Source organism: Schistocerca piceifrons, chromosome 2 (genome assembly GCF_021461385.2).
Source record: "Schistocerca piceifrons isolate TAMUIC-IGC-003096 chromosome 2, iqSchPice1.1, whole genome shotgun sequence".
Lineage (NCBI taxonomy): Eukaryota > Metazoa > Arthropoda > Insecta > Orthoptera > Acrididae > Schistocerca > Schistocerca piceifrons.
The window spans coordinates 652,808,401-652,823,800 of record NC_060139.1 but is presented as its reverse complement, the minus strand read 5'-3'; the positions used below and the strand labels follow the sequence as shown (position 1 = coordinate 652,823,800).

Below are 15,400 nucleotides of genomic sequence, written 5' to 3'. Positions count from 1 at the left end.
TTTATTTAACCAACCACAGTCCGCCACCTGCTTTACCTATGACTGAGCCAATGCCACCGTTCCATTTCATATAACTGCAAGTTGTTACACCCAGGTATTTCTATAAATTCACCGATTCGACTTGCGATTCATCGATATTGTAGTCACAGGATAGTACGTTTTCTTTCGTCTTGTGAAGAGTAAATTTTAAATTTCTGAACAATTAAAGCATATTGCCAATCTTCACACCCCTTTAAAATCTTAGCAGGATATGAGTGAATATTTGTGCAGTTTCTTTAAGGCAATACTTCATTATAAATAACTGCATCGTCTGCGAAAAATCTGCGGTCACCATTAAAATTGTCTGTATCGTCATTAATATACAACATCAACAGCTAGGGTCCCAGCACACTTCCCAGGGGCACACATGAAGTCGCTTCTACATCTATCGACGACTGCAATCCAAGACAGGCTAATTTGCTGCGTACTTCATACTGCAAAATCCTCAATCCAGTCGCAAATTTTGACTGATACGGTTGTGCTTTTGATAACTGATATCGATGTAGATTCAGATAAATCTCAGTTCTGTAAGAATGAAGGAGGAAACTGACCGTGGCTTTTCAAAGGACTAACTCTAGCATTCGCCTTAATCGATTAAGTGAAACCACTGAAAGCCTAAATCTGAATGACAGGACGATCTGAATGGGAGTCTACTGCCATCTGGTCAGTAAATAGTCCGAGTGCCTGGTTCTGAGAGGAGTAGTGGCGGATGTACAGAGAGCTACCTGTCTTTCTATTACATTTGTCCGATGCTTACACCTGGATCTTTCCTTAAGTGACTGCATTGAATACGTTCAACTGCGGTATGAGGGTTGCATGAGTCTGGGAGGTAGAAGGGATGCTCGTGAATCGAAAGTAAGTAATGTTATTTTCTGTAGTGAGTGGAAGTGAAGAAGAGAGAGTAAATATTTTCTAAGCATAGGATATTTCCAGAGATGACGTTGAATGAATTAATACAGAGCAAATATTTGCGACTTTCTAGTGTGGAGGTTTTAGGCTTCATGAATTTAGTACCGGATGGTTACCAGCTCTAGATGTATGGCATTAGCATATTCACTCTGCTAAAACGTGTGTCGTACACTATTTTGGAAGGACATGCCGTTGTTCTTGGTGAAGCTGATGGGGTTGATGCCGGGTCTAAGCTGCAGCTGTTAGGGCTGCTTTCGCTGCCCTTTTCGTGTCTATATGACTTTATGCTGATTTTGGCACTGCTGACAATTTTATCAACCCAAAAGTAATGGTACCGTGCTTTATTGTAGTTCAGAGTCAGCCAGCCGTGTGCCAAGAATTGATTCCTCCATAACATGACTTGCTGCGTCATTCTTTCATGATCCGAATCTGGTACAGCTGAAGGCACGTTATTAATGTAAACGATGCATGAAAGCGGCTCTAGAGTTGAAGCCTGAGGAACAGCCAGCATTACAGTACAAATGTTAGCTCATTCCCTCTTGTCTGACGGTATAATGCACTCTTCAGATTCCTACAGCTCAGAGAAGTTTGAAACCTACTTAATTTCTTACCATTAATACCATAATATTCTAATTTATTTTAGTAAGTGTTCTGTGCTACACAGTCTGAAGGAACTGCAACGTCTATATCTGTATTACAATAAGAAAGCATATCTACTACGACATTTATCGATATTCTTGATGAAAAGCTTGCCACGTGTCCTTATAGCAATGAGTCGCATTGGGCGAAACCAATCTAACGACAGGTGGTGAACATCAAGAATCTTTACTATGTCCTTCCTTGTGTGACGGTAGGGTGCCACCCCACTTTTGATTTTTATGGGTATAACATTAAACAAGCCTCTTATTTATTTTTATACAATTTGATTACTGTATCATTAACTGGTTTTCAAGCAATTGCAGGTTCATTAACAGATGAATAGTGTTACAAGAACATTATATGGACCATGCGCAGGTAGAAGATGTGGTCACGGTGCTGGCGCATAACGGAAATTCTGTAAAGATATGTTTATGAAACGTAAGGGTCGTTATGCTTTATGTTACTTATATTGCATCGTTGTACAGATGACGAATTCATTCTAATTGATGTGAAGGTCGATTGCAGCATATCATGACCTCACACAAATGCAGGATGCTTTTCGATCGGTACCCCTGATATTTGCAGGCTATTTAGAAGCTAGCACGAGTGGGGTGGCTGTAGGAATCTGGAACACTCTATAATAATTAGTACTGGAATACTTAAATAACTTTCACTTAACTTTGTTCTGCTACAGCACCCCAGGAACATAAATAATAACAACTATCTTTCTTGAATACAAATGACTCATTAACAAACATTAACTGAAACTTCCTGGCAGATTAAAACTGTGTACCGGACCGAGATTCGAACTCGGGACCTTTGCCTTTCGCGGGCAAGTGCTCTACCAACTGAGCTACCCAAGCACGACTCACGCCCCGTCCTCACAGCTTTACTTCTGCCAGTACCTCGTCTCCTACCTTCCAAACTTTACAGAAGCTCTCCTGCGAACCTTGCAGAACTAGCACTCCTGAAAGAAAGGATATTGCGGAGACATGGCTTAGCCACAGCCTGGGGGATGTTTCCAGAATGAGATTTTCACTCCGCAGCGGAGTGTGCGCTGATATGAAACTTCCTGGCGGATTAAAACTGTGTGCCGGACCGAGATTCGAACTCATATCGAACTTCATATCAGGGCACACTCCGCTGCAGAGTGAAAAATCTCATTCTGGAAACATTAACTGGATTATACAACAAACAAAATAAAACAATTCTGGTATTACGTGCGAAACACATGCGCCAACTAGAGTCTGCGAACCTAGCAAGCTGAAGGATATTCTAATCTGACTTCGCTCACGACCTGTAGCTGACTCGGCCTGTGCGATCTGCAAGTCTCCGTCCGTGCCATACGGCAGCACTGCAAGCGCCAGCGAGTCCAGAGAGGTTGCAAGTGGTGGACCGCTTTCGATTATCGCAACCTCTAGCGTGGTGTCTAACGTTGACACCACACTAATAATTCACATTATTGCAGGATTACGAGTATATTTATGTATAAGTTGTCAAAATGTGCAATTCAGAATGAGTTTTTCATCGATGCCACAATGCACTGAAATGTAAGTAACCTAAAACACAGCGACCTGTACATTTTAATGTGTTACTAGTTAGGGTAGCCAACAAAGACAATCAGACACATAAATATAACTCATTTACAAAATGTTTTACAATATGCATGCTTAATATTTGAGATCTATGTAACTTTGAACTGATGTAGGTCCTTCTGTCATGATGTGTTACATATGCTCTAAGAAAGAAAGAAAGAAAAAACATAACGCAGCACATGGATTATCCGAATGCGACTGAAATCGGCAATTGTGTTTTACATGTACAAAAAGAAGTTATTGAAATTTCAGAAAAAAGTGTATGATTTATTCAAGAGAAAGACTTCACAAATTGGGCATGTTTGCAACGCACTGGGCCACCTCTGACCACTATGCAAGCAGTTCTTCGGCTTGGCATTGATGGATAGAGTTGTTGGATGTTCTTCTCAGGCATATCATGCCAAATTCTGCTCAATTGGCGCATTTCGTCGTCAAAGTCCTAAGCTGGTTGCAGGGTGCTTGCGCATAACGCGCCAAACATTCTCAATTGGAGGGAGATCCGGAGTCCTTGCTGACCAAGGCAGAGTTTGGCAAGAACGAAGACATGCAATAGAAAATTTCACCGTGTGTGGACAGGCATTATACTATGCAACAATTAAAATGTAAATCGAATGAATATAGTCAATTCCTATCAGTTGGAATGTGCTGATCGCGAATATCACAAAGACAATTCAAAACTAGCTCTAGTTTTCATTTCACGCTGTTCCATTACGGTGAGATAATTATATACGGATATTTATGTTAAGTTTAAAATAAAATATTATAATGATATGTCAAACTCATAATAACTTGTAACAATGGACTATATTATTGTCCCAGATCTTACTTGTGTGCAATATTTTGGATATAAGCATTTCGATACCATTTTTAGTGATCTTTTTGTCTCCCTCCTCTTCAACTTCAGTGACTTTATTAATGCATGTAATAATTTTTGCACATTTGTTTCCAGACTAACTATCAGTTATTCAAGTTGACTGCTACTGAAGTGAAAAAAATGCCGCGAATTTGTGTTAACAGTGCTAACACATTTTTCTATGTGTGTGGAGAAGTGACATTTGCTTCACAAAAACAGCAAATAACTCCATTGATTAAAAAAGCTTACAGTTGTTATTTTGGGTGCAAAATAGGTGAGCAGGATAAACCCTGGGCTCCACATGTGATCTGCAACACTTGTGCCACCAACATAAGGAACTGGATGCATGGGAAATGACGTACAATGCCCTTCGCAGTGCCCATGATCTGGCGTGAGCCAACTAACCACGTCAGTGACTACTACTTTTGTTCGGTTCCTCCTATCAAGAAGGGAATATCTAAGAAGAAGAAGCGGACAGTGATCTATCCTAACATTCCATCTGCCGTAGTCCAGTTCAACATGGGGAAGGATTGCCAATACTTGAACCACTGACAAAGTACGAGAGTGCGAGATTACTTCTGATGGGGATTCTGAATACCCTGAACCATGTAAATCACAAGATCCAGAGTTTTCTTCCAAATATATCATCAACTGATAATCCACGAAAGTTGTCTCAAAATGAGTTAAATGATCTCATTAGAGATTTGGAACTCTCTAAATCTAAGGCTGAGATTTTATCATCAAGATTGCAGAGCGCAATTTCCTGGAAAGGAATGTAAATGTTTCATTCTGCCGCAGAAGAGAGCTATAATTCACTCCAATTTTAAACATGCAAGATAGTCTTGTAGCATGTGTAGACATAAATGCCCTAATGAAGGCGCTCAGAATTAATTACAACCCTGATGAGTGGAGACTCTTTATTGATTCGTCAAAGTTGAGCTTAAAGCAGTGCTTTTACATATTGGTAATGAGCTTCCTTCTATTCCAGTTGGGCATAGTGTGCATATGGAAGAGTCATACCAAAACATGAAAATTTTACTAGAATCCATCAAGTATAACGACTCTCAATGGCAGATATGTGGTGACTTGAAAGTGGTTGCACTGCTATTAGGTATGCCGTTAGGGTATAGTAAACATTGCTGTTTTCTCTTAGAATGGGATAGCTGAGCTCGTGCATCTTATTACAGTAAACATGAATGGCCCACCAGAAAACCTCTTCAACCAGATATAAAGAACATTAAGAGTATACCTCTAGTAGACCCTAAACTGATTCTGCTCCCCCCCCCCCCCCCCTTGTACATCAAGTTGAATCTCATGAAAAACTTTGTTAAGGGAATTAACAAAGATGGTGACGTGTTTAAGTACTTAAGGCAAAAATTCCCTTACTTAAATGATGCCAAAGTACAGAAGGGCATCTTTATAGGCCCACAGATTCTAGAGCTTTCTGGAGGCCAGACTTTTGATGGAATCATCCAAGGTGATGAGAAGCAAGCATAGGAATGCCTTAAGACAGTCTGTTTACAGTTTTTAGGTTGGTTCAAATGGCTCTGAGCACTATGGGACTTAACTTCTGAGGTCATCAGTCCCCTAGAACTTAGAACTACTTAAACCTAACTAACCTAAGGACATCACACACATCCATGCCCAAGGCAGGATTCGAACCTGCGACTGTAGCAGTCGCGCGGTTCCAGACTGTAGCGCCTAGAACTGCTCCGCCATTTCGGCCGGCTACAGTTCTTAGGGAACAAACGAGCAATAAATTACAAGGAGATTGTAGATAACATGTTGTCATCTTATGAAAAACTTGGTTGCAACATTTCATTGAAATTGCATGTCTGACATAGTCATCTTGACTTCTTTCCCAAAGATTGTGGTGCAGTATGTGATAAACATGGGGAGCGGTTTCATCAAGATATTGCCACATTTGAGAAGAGGTATCCCGGAAAGTGGAGCCCTACTATTTTAGCAGATTACTGCTGGACTATCGTAAGGGATGTTCCCGAGTATGTGTATAAACGTCAAGCCAAGCGAAAACAGTCATCTTCTGAATTTATCTCTGAACAAAATATGTAATTGTATATACAGTACATATGGACATTTAACATTGGTAATCCTTTATATGCATTTGTGACCATTTAATTAATAAATTTTCTTTTGTGCTTTACATAGTTCTGGTACAAAGTAGACTTACAAAGTATTTTCATTTGTGTAATATTATCTCCTTTGTTTCTTAATATTTTTCTTCCAGAATAGCACTGAAATGCATAACACATAACATAATTCAAGTAATTATTCACTTAAAATTTGTTCTGCTGAATATGGGAACATTAATGCATATTTAGTTAGTGAGTTATTTATACAAAAATGTAGATTACTTTTTTAAAAAATCTAGTGATAAAGATTTATAAAGATGGTGATTTTGTATCATTTTATACTTAAATAAACATAACTAACTTACAATCATGCAATTTACACATTTTCACTTCAAATTTTTTGTTCGGTGTTATTTTGCTGAAAGGTAAACCCAGCAAAGAGCAAAGAAACGGGGTGTAGAGTATGTCACTGTACCGGTATACTGTGAAGGTGCGACAGATGACAACCAAAGGCGTTCTGCTATGAAAAGAAACGGCAGCCCCGACTATCACTCCTGGTTGTCAGGCCATATGGCGGGCTCCAGCCAAGTTAGTGCCCCACTGCCGTCCAGGCAGCCTCCAGACACGTCTTCGCTGATCACCAGGCTTCAGTTCAAGGCAGGATTCATTACTGAAGACAGTTCTACTCTCGGCAGTGAGATTCCAGACTGATGACATGCTTGGAGACGCTCCAGACAGTGCTGGAATACCAACCTTACTGTCGCCAGCCATACAGCTGAACAACCAGGAGTGATAGTCTAGGATGCCATTTCTTTTCATGGCAGTACCCCATCCACAGCACTCTTACAGCACAGGGATACGTCTATGCCCTGTTTTGTTGCCCTGCATGGGAAGGCATCCTGGGCTTACATTTTAGCAAGATAATACCATCTGCATACGACGAGAGTTCCCACTGCTTATTTTTGTGCTTGCCAAGCCCTACCTTGGGCAGCAAGTTCGCCAGATCTCGGTCATATTGAGAACGTTTGGAGCACTGTATGTGGGGCCCTCCGACTAACTAGAGATTTTGACAACGTAACGCGCCAATTGAGCTAAATTGACAGGATATGTCTCAAGAGGACATACAGCACCTCTATCAATCAGTGACAAGCCGAGTAACTGCTTACATACGGGCCAGAGGTGGGCCAACACGTTATCGACTTGCTCAGTTTGTGAAGTTTCTTCTTGAATAAATCATCCAACTTTTCTGCAATTGTAATAATTTGTTTGTCTGTATATGTACATCACATCTACCGATTTCCATTCCGTTTGGATTATTCCCCCAATTAGAGGAATGTTCCTGATAGAAAAAAGTAGTCTTGAATTAGAATAATGTTCTTGATAGAAACGAAGTAGTCTTCAGCGCCGATACTGTCAGATAAGTGTCTCACTAGTGGTAATGGTTAATAGTGTCATGCTACAGCGCTGTACTTTCCTCACTACAGCCTTCTGTTTTAAAGTCGACATGAGTTTGAAGATTCACTGAGTTTGGGGGCAGGCAGTGAGGTCATGTTAATACAGCATCTTTTGGTGGTTTGTAAGCGTGGCACACCTCATTGAAGACAGCGACCGTTGGAAGAGCAGGCCCGTCCAGTGGCAGGCTGGTGGGAGGTTTAAAAGTACCGTGTCCTGCATAGCTGTCAGTGGTGCTTGGCATGCCAGATGTGGTCGACAAAGATGCTGTCGTAGCGCACGTTTCATAAACATTTCGACAGCTAATTTTCCATCGTTTCCTCCAGTTTTTTTTCTTCCAAAAAGGAGGCACCAGCACAAAACGCCACTCTGCAGCCTAAAGAAAAGTTAAAAAAAACAGAATTAGGAGATATGAGAACAATAGAAGGAGGTGATATAACTGTGACTGTTAAAAACTGAAACATGGAGAAAAAGATGCAAAGAAAATATAAAAACAAACGGTCGGTGATGCAGATTAAAACATACAGTAAATAGACAGGCACAATTAAAAAATACGGTGACTGCCTGGTTACTGTTTGCACGAGGTTAAAAATCACAACTAGCGACTGTGTGGTGGCTGTTCAGAACACTGAAAGGGGATGCACAACAGAGAACTCGCACTTAAAACAGCACTATAGAGCCAACGCAGAGGCAGATGGAGGGTGGGGGTGGGTGGGGGGAGATCTGGAATGATGAGTGGGAAAAGGGGGAGGAGAGGAAATGAAAAAAAAAGGAGAGAGCTACTGGATGGAGGGGACATAGAATTGCGGGGGGGGGGGGGGGGGCTGGGCGGACACGAGGTCTGGGAAAGGCAGTGGAAGGGAGGGCAAAAGGATTTGGGGGGGAGGGAGAGAAGGGACTCAGAGAGAGGGTAGGCGGGGAAAAAACAGGATGGAAGGAGGGGGAGAGGGAGAGGGAGCCCGGGAAAAGAACAGAGGAAGGGAGGGGGAGGTGAGGATCAAAGTTACAGGAGGGGTAAATGGAGGGAGAGAGGGCATCATCTGGGAGGGGGAGTCGATGGAAGCCACCTTGGGAAAGGAGATGAAGGGTGTAGACGTGGAGGGTGGGGGGGGGGGGACAATGGTGAAGGCACGGCAGAGGGCTGGCGCTGGAGAGGAGAGGAGAGGAGCAACCAGGGGATGAGGGGGATCAAGTCGGCGGGAGGTGTAGAGGACATTGATATGTTCCAGGAAAAGGAGCAGATGGGGGAAAGGAATCAGGTCATAGAGAATCCGCATGGGGGACCTTCCTCCAGTTTTTCTTTTTTCTTTATTGAGCATCGATTCCCCCTGAAGGGGGTGGGTTGGCAGCAGCTTAGTACGCTGCCCTACAGCCTACAGAATTTGTTTTAAAAAGATGAAGATAATAAATAATAAAAGCAGGCGATAAAATCGGTGACTGAAATGGTAAAATGGCGGAAAATCGTTGAACTTAAAACATAAAACAAAGGGTTGATGGTGCTAATAAAATGCATACGAAGCAGACAGGTAAAACAATAGACAGATAATTAAAAAAAGACGGTGACAGTCTGGTTTCTGTTCGTAAGAGATATAAAATTTACACCCAGCGACAGCATGGTTTCTGTTCGCAACACTTTGGAAAGACGAACAACACTGAACATTCACTTGAACACTGCACTAAAATATTGGCACAAATATGATATACCACAGCCGAGGGCAGATGGGGGGAACCTTGGCAGATGACGAGAAAGGAAAGGGGGGGGGGGGAAGAAGAGGAAAATGCGAAATGGGGGGAGGGGGGAAAGCGGCTGATGGAGGACGAGGACCCATAAGAGGGGGGGGCGGGTGCTGGGCAGACGCGACAGGGAGTGGGGAAAGGCAGAGGAGAGGCTTTCTCCAGTTTTTTTTTCTTTATTGTTAATTTCACACTTGATACAGGTAGGCCAGCAGCAGCATATTACGCCGCTCTTTGGACACAGATAAACTAATGGTACAAAAGAAGACAATTGCAGAACAGACAGGGTGGATATACAAACATAGACATACAAAATTAAGCCATACAGAGCCGTTCACGGGTGCAGAGTCCAAAATAAAAATGTTCAGACATGTGGATATGTACAGAGATGACAGATGGCACACGCGGACATTGGAGCACAAACGAGTAACGCTGGAACATTTGAACACAAACACAACGACACACACAAACACTAGGCGATGATCTCTGGCGTGTGGAAGTTCACTATACGTGTGCGAGTCCAGGGACCTGTCAAAAGGGGAATTAAGGGGGGGAGGAGGGATAGAGGAGTGTGTAGATGCCAGTGGCAGAGGAAATGGGAGGGGGAGGAAAGAAGGTAGGGGGGTAGGGGAAACCGGGGGGAGGAGGGAGAGGGTACCCGCGAGTAAAAAAACACAGGGTGCGGTAGAGGAGGATCAAAGTTGGTAGGAGGGGTAGATGGAGGGGATGGGGGAATCATCAGGGAGGGGGAGTTTGTGGAAGCCACCTTGGGCGAGGGTATGGAGAGTGGAGAGATGGAGAGCAGGTGGGATGTGGGAATGCAGGCGCAGCAGCAGACGGGGGTAGGAGAGGATGGGCGAGACAAGCGGGTGAGGGGGATCAAGTTTGCGGGAGGTGTAGAGGATCTGTATCCTTTTCGAGGAAGAGAAGGAGGTGCAGGAATGGAATAAGGTCATAGAGGATTCTCGTGGGGAAGGGAGACGGGTGTGATAGGCGAGGTGGAGCACATGGCGTTCTACGATTTGAAGGGATTTGTAAAAGGTAGGAGGGGCGGAGATCCAGGTGGGATGAGCGTAGCAGAGGATAGGGCGGATAAGGGATTTATAGGTGTGGAGGGTCCAGACTCCATGATGTGCGGCCAGAAAGGAGCTTGAGGAGACAGAGTCAGGAGCGTGCCTTGGTTTGGATTGTCCGGAGATCGGGGGTCCTGGAGAGGCGACGGTCAAGGGTGACGCTAAGGTACTTAAGGGTGGGGGTAAGGGCGATACAGCGGCCATAAATGGTGAGATAGAAGTCGAGAAGACGGAAGGAAGGGGTGGTTTTGTCTACAATGATCGCCTGGGTCTTGGAAGGATTGACCTTGGTCAACCACTGGTTACACCAAGCCGTGAACCAGTCAAGATGGGATTGGAGAAGGTTTTGGGAGCGTTGCAGGGTGGGGGCGAGGGCAAGGAAGGCGGTGTCATCAGCATACTGGAGAAGGTGGATGGGGGGGGGGGTGAAGGCGATGGCCTGTCCGCCGTATACAAAAGGTATAGAGAAGGGGAGAGGATGGAACCTTGGGACACACTGGCAAAGGGGCAGAAGGTGTCTTTCAAATGGTGCAAATGGCTCTGAGCACTATGGGACTCAACTGCTGTGGTCACAAGTCCCCTAGAACTTAGAACTACTTAAACCTAACTAACCTAAGGACATCACACACATCCATGCCCGAGGCAGGATTCGAACCTGTGACCGTAGCGGTCGTGCGGTTCCAGACTGTAGCGCCTTTAACCGCGCGGCCACTCCGGCCGGCAAGGTGTCTTTCTCCAGGTTTTTTTTTTCTTTGGCCTCAGAGAAACACACAAGATATAAATGAAGACATCGAGAGAAAAAACATGGTGGACATAGAAACAGAGACAATCACTTTTTAAAATACATGGAGCCATTCACGGGCGTAGAGTCCAAGATAAAATTTGTTCAGACACTTGGACAGAGACGAATATTGTCACATGTGAACAGAGGTGCACAAAAACGAATAATACTGAACCACTTAAGCACAAAATGACGACACACACAGAACATGAGGCGTAGATCTCAGGCGCGCGAATGTTCACTAACCGTGTTCGAGTCTGGAGACCTGCCAAGAAAGGATGAGGGGGGGGTGGGAGAGGGAGAGGGAGAGGGAGAGGGGAGAGCAGATGCCAATGGCAGGAGAGATAGGGGGAAGGGAGGAAGGGGGAGGGGAAGCCCGGGGGAAGAGGGGAGGAGGGAGGAGATGGGGGAAAAGGAAAGAGAAGGGAAGGGAAGAGAAGTTAGGGAGGGTGCCAAAAGGAAAGGACACAGGAAGTGGGGGGGGAGGGTCAAAGTTGGTAGGAGGGGTAGATGGAGGGTAGGAGGACATCATCAGGGAGGGGGAGCTGACGGAAGCCACCTTGGGAGAGGGTAAGGAGGGTGGAGAGATGGAGACCGGGTGGGACGTGGGAATACAGGTGCGGCAGCAGGCGGGGGTGGGAGAGGATGGGGGAGACTAGCGGGTGAGGAGGATCGAGTTTGCGTGAGGTGTACAGGATCTGTATCCTTTCAAGGAAAAGGAGGAGGTGGAGGAAGGGGATGAGATCATACAGGATCCGCGTGGGGGAGGGGAAACGGATGTGATAGGCGAGGCGGAGAGCATGGCGTTCAAGGATTTGGAGGGATTTATAAAAGGTAGGGGGGGTGGAGATCCAAGCCGGATGGGCATAACAAAGGATAGGGCGGATGAGGGATTTATAGGTGTGGAGATGGTGGAGGGGTCCAGACCCCACGTACGGCCGGAAAGGAGCTTGAGGAGACGGAGTCGGGAGTGTGCCTTGGCTTGGATTGTCTGGAGATGGGGAGTCCAGGAGAGGCGACGACCGAGGGTGACGCCAAGGTACTTAAGGGTGGGAGTGAGGGCGATAGGATGGCCATAGATGGTGAGATAGAAATCAAGGAGGCGGAAGGAAGGGGTGGTTTTGCCTACAATGATCGCCTGGGTTTTGGAGGGATTGACCTTGAGCAACCACTGGTTGCACCAAGCGGTGAACCGGTCAAGGTGGGATTGGAGAAGGTGTTGGGAGCGCTGCAGGGTGGGGGCAAGGGCAAGGAAGGTGGTGTCATTGGCAAACTGGAGAAGATGGACGGGGGGTGACGGCGGCGGCATGTCCGCCGTATACAAAAGGTACAGAAGGGGGAAGAGGGCGGAGCCTTGGGGCACACCGGCGGAGGGGAAAAAGGTGTAGGAATCTGTGTTATGGATGGTGACATAGGAAGGTCGGCGGGTGAGAACGGAGCCGATCAGACGGACATAGTTAATGGGAAGGGCGAAGGTTTGGAGCTTGAAGAGGAGACCGGAATGCCATACGCGGTCATAAGCACGTTCGAGGTCCAGGGAGAAAAAGATTGCGGAGCGACGGGAATTAAGCTGTTCAGAAAGGAGATGAGTGAGGTGAAGGAGAAGGTCGTCGGAAGAGAAGGACGGCCGAAAGCCACACTGGGTAACGGGAAGGAGGCGGTGCTGGCGGAGATGCTGGTGGATGCGTCGGGTGAGGATAGATTCCAGGACCTTGCTGAAGACCGAGGTAAGGCTGATGGGACGGTAGGAGGAGACGGCGGACGGCGGTTTGCCAGGTTCAAGGAACATTAGTATACAGGAGGTTTTCCACAGGTCGGGGTAGTAACCGGTGGACAGGACTACATTGCAGAGCCTGGCCAGGGTGGAGAGGAAAGAGACAGGAGCTTCGCGAAGGTGACGGTAGGTGACACGATCGTGACCAGGAGCGGTGTTGCGTTTTGTGCGGAGTGTAGCAATGAGATCCTGTGTCTTTCTCCAGCACCAGGTTCAGATAATGTTCCTGCAACAACTACATCTCATAATGAGCCTGCAGTGGCTCGAAAACTAGTTAATGGTACAATAAATCGTAACAAAATAGAAAGAAAAGGGTCTGGTTGCATATTATAACCGCATAAACCTCCAATTTAAATCGCAGCTGCAGGTGGACATCCACAGCGGGTGCAGTGGGTTTAGCAGCCTGCTCGTTCTCGTTGCAGAACCGCGGGCGGCGCCTGGCTGAGGGTGCGCACATCAACCGGTCGCTGCTGGCGCTGGGGAACGTGATCAGCGCGCTGGCGGCGGGCCGCGGCCGCTACGTCAACTTCCGCGACTCCAAGCTGACGCGGCTGCTCAAGGACGCGCTGAGCGGCAGCTGCCGCACCGTGATGCTGGCGCACGTCAGCCCGGCCGCGCGGCACCGCGACGAGACGCGCCAGACGCTGCTCTACGCCCAGCGCGCGCGCCGCATCTCCAACAAGGTCAGCGCGCCGCGACCGCTCTGCACGCTGCTCCTGGCAACAGCAGCGGACGCAACCAATAGACTCACCTGTCAACGCTCCATTTCTTTGAAGTACTCCAGTTCATTGTTTTGTAACGTTTTAGAGTGTTCATCCTAAACTATTTCTATATTACATTTGAGATGAGCATTACCTAAAAGACTGAGCATGTGACCATTTAAAGCAAAGGCTTTCCTTTCTTCGCCTTGTAAAGAACAATGAATTAAAATTTGTTTCTACAAAGATACTTCTTCACGTGTGCAATATCTGGTCAAAAACATCCTGACACTTATTGTCGGACATTAATATGGGGTATGCCGACCCCTGGCGCTTATGAAGTCTTGAACTCTGCTGGGGACACTTTCAGTGAGGTGTCTGAATGTCTGTGGAGGAGTAGCAGCCCATTCTTCCTCAAGATCCTAAATCAGAGAGGGTAGGATGTCACACTCTATGGTGTGGAGCGAAGTCGACAGTCTAACTCGTCCCAGAGATGTTCCATTGGGTTTAGTTTGGGAGTCAGGGCAGACAGTCCAGTTCAGTAAAGTTATTGTCCACAAAATCATTGCCTTATAGACCTGCCTTCTGACATCCTGCATTGTCATGCTGACACAAATCATAATCGTCCCCGAACTGTTCATCTACTGTACACAGTAAAGAATGCTGTAAAATCTATGCATATCCTTCAGAATTTAACGTTTGATTCCGCGAAACAACTGGTCCACACTCCAATACGGAAAATACTCCATTCCATAACACCACCACCTCTGTACTTCACTGTTTGCACTGCACGTCTTGGCGGACAACGCTCTACAGCAAAAAAGGGTTATGTAAAGTTATGGTAAACTGAATATTTTTAATTTCAAACTTCCACCATATCATGCATTCATGTCACTGGCCCATCGCATTCTTGATATCGCCGACTGTGCTATACTTCAACCCAAAGAGTCTCGTTCCTAAGCCGTCCAACCCATCTATCAGACTCGCTGGTCTGTTATCTTATAGCTACTTCCGTAGCAAATGCAAAACTACAGGTTTACAGAAGTATAATGAAATTAACTTATGTAAATAAAAGGAAATTCTGTATTATTTCTGTACGAGTATGATGAAGAACCTTCTTCGCCGTAGTTCCGATCACTACAAGTCGATAAAATTTACAAATTTCGTGTGGATTGCAATTAATGGCAATGTTTGTTAAATAACAGTACCGTGATACCCTTATGACGGGTTTGATTTGATATCATATGTATTCGTACAAATAAGAATCGCATTTTTTGGTAAAGTCTCAGTAATGGGCTTTCACGGAATCTGTGCCAGAACTTGAAAATGCCAACTGGGTGGCAGATTTAGGATTTTTGTTAGATTTGACTGCTCATTTAGACGACTTCAACAGGAGTCTTCAAGGTAATACTCATCAGTATAATGTTTCAAACAACAGACGCGTTTCAAATGAAACTGAAATTTAGGCAAGCACAAGTAATTGCAAACTTTTTTTTCATTTCAACATGTTGGCTGAACGTAATCCTAAAGGCAGGATGAAATACGCAGCAGTAATTGTCGATTTGATGCAAGAATTCGAAAATCGACTTCAAGATTCTCGAAAAATATTTTTGTATCAATGCGACACCTTATACAAACAATGTAGATACATTGCAAGAAGATTTGCTGGTGAATACACAGAGTTGCAGCCTGACATCCAAGTGAAAAATTTGATCATGTATCTTTGTTGGTCTCCCACAAATCATACGTGAGCATAGACA

General features: G+C 45.3%; 1 protein-coding gene across 1 annotated transcript in view; it reads left to right on the top strand.

Annotated features, from left to right (window-relative positions):
• Positions 1-15,400, top strand: part of LOC124775701 (kinesin-like protein KIF19) — a 471,390-nt gene that overhangs the window by 299,013 nt on the left and 156,977 nt on the right. The window contains exon 5 of the mRNA XM_047250529.1: positions 13,365-13,625. Coding sequence (XP_047106485.1) covers positions 13,365-13,625 — 261 coding nt within the window. The remainder of the gene's footprint in view (positions 1-13,364; positions 13,626-15,400) is intronic.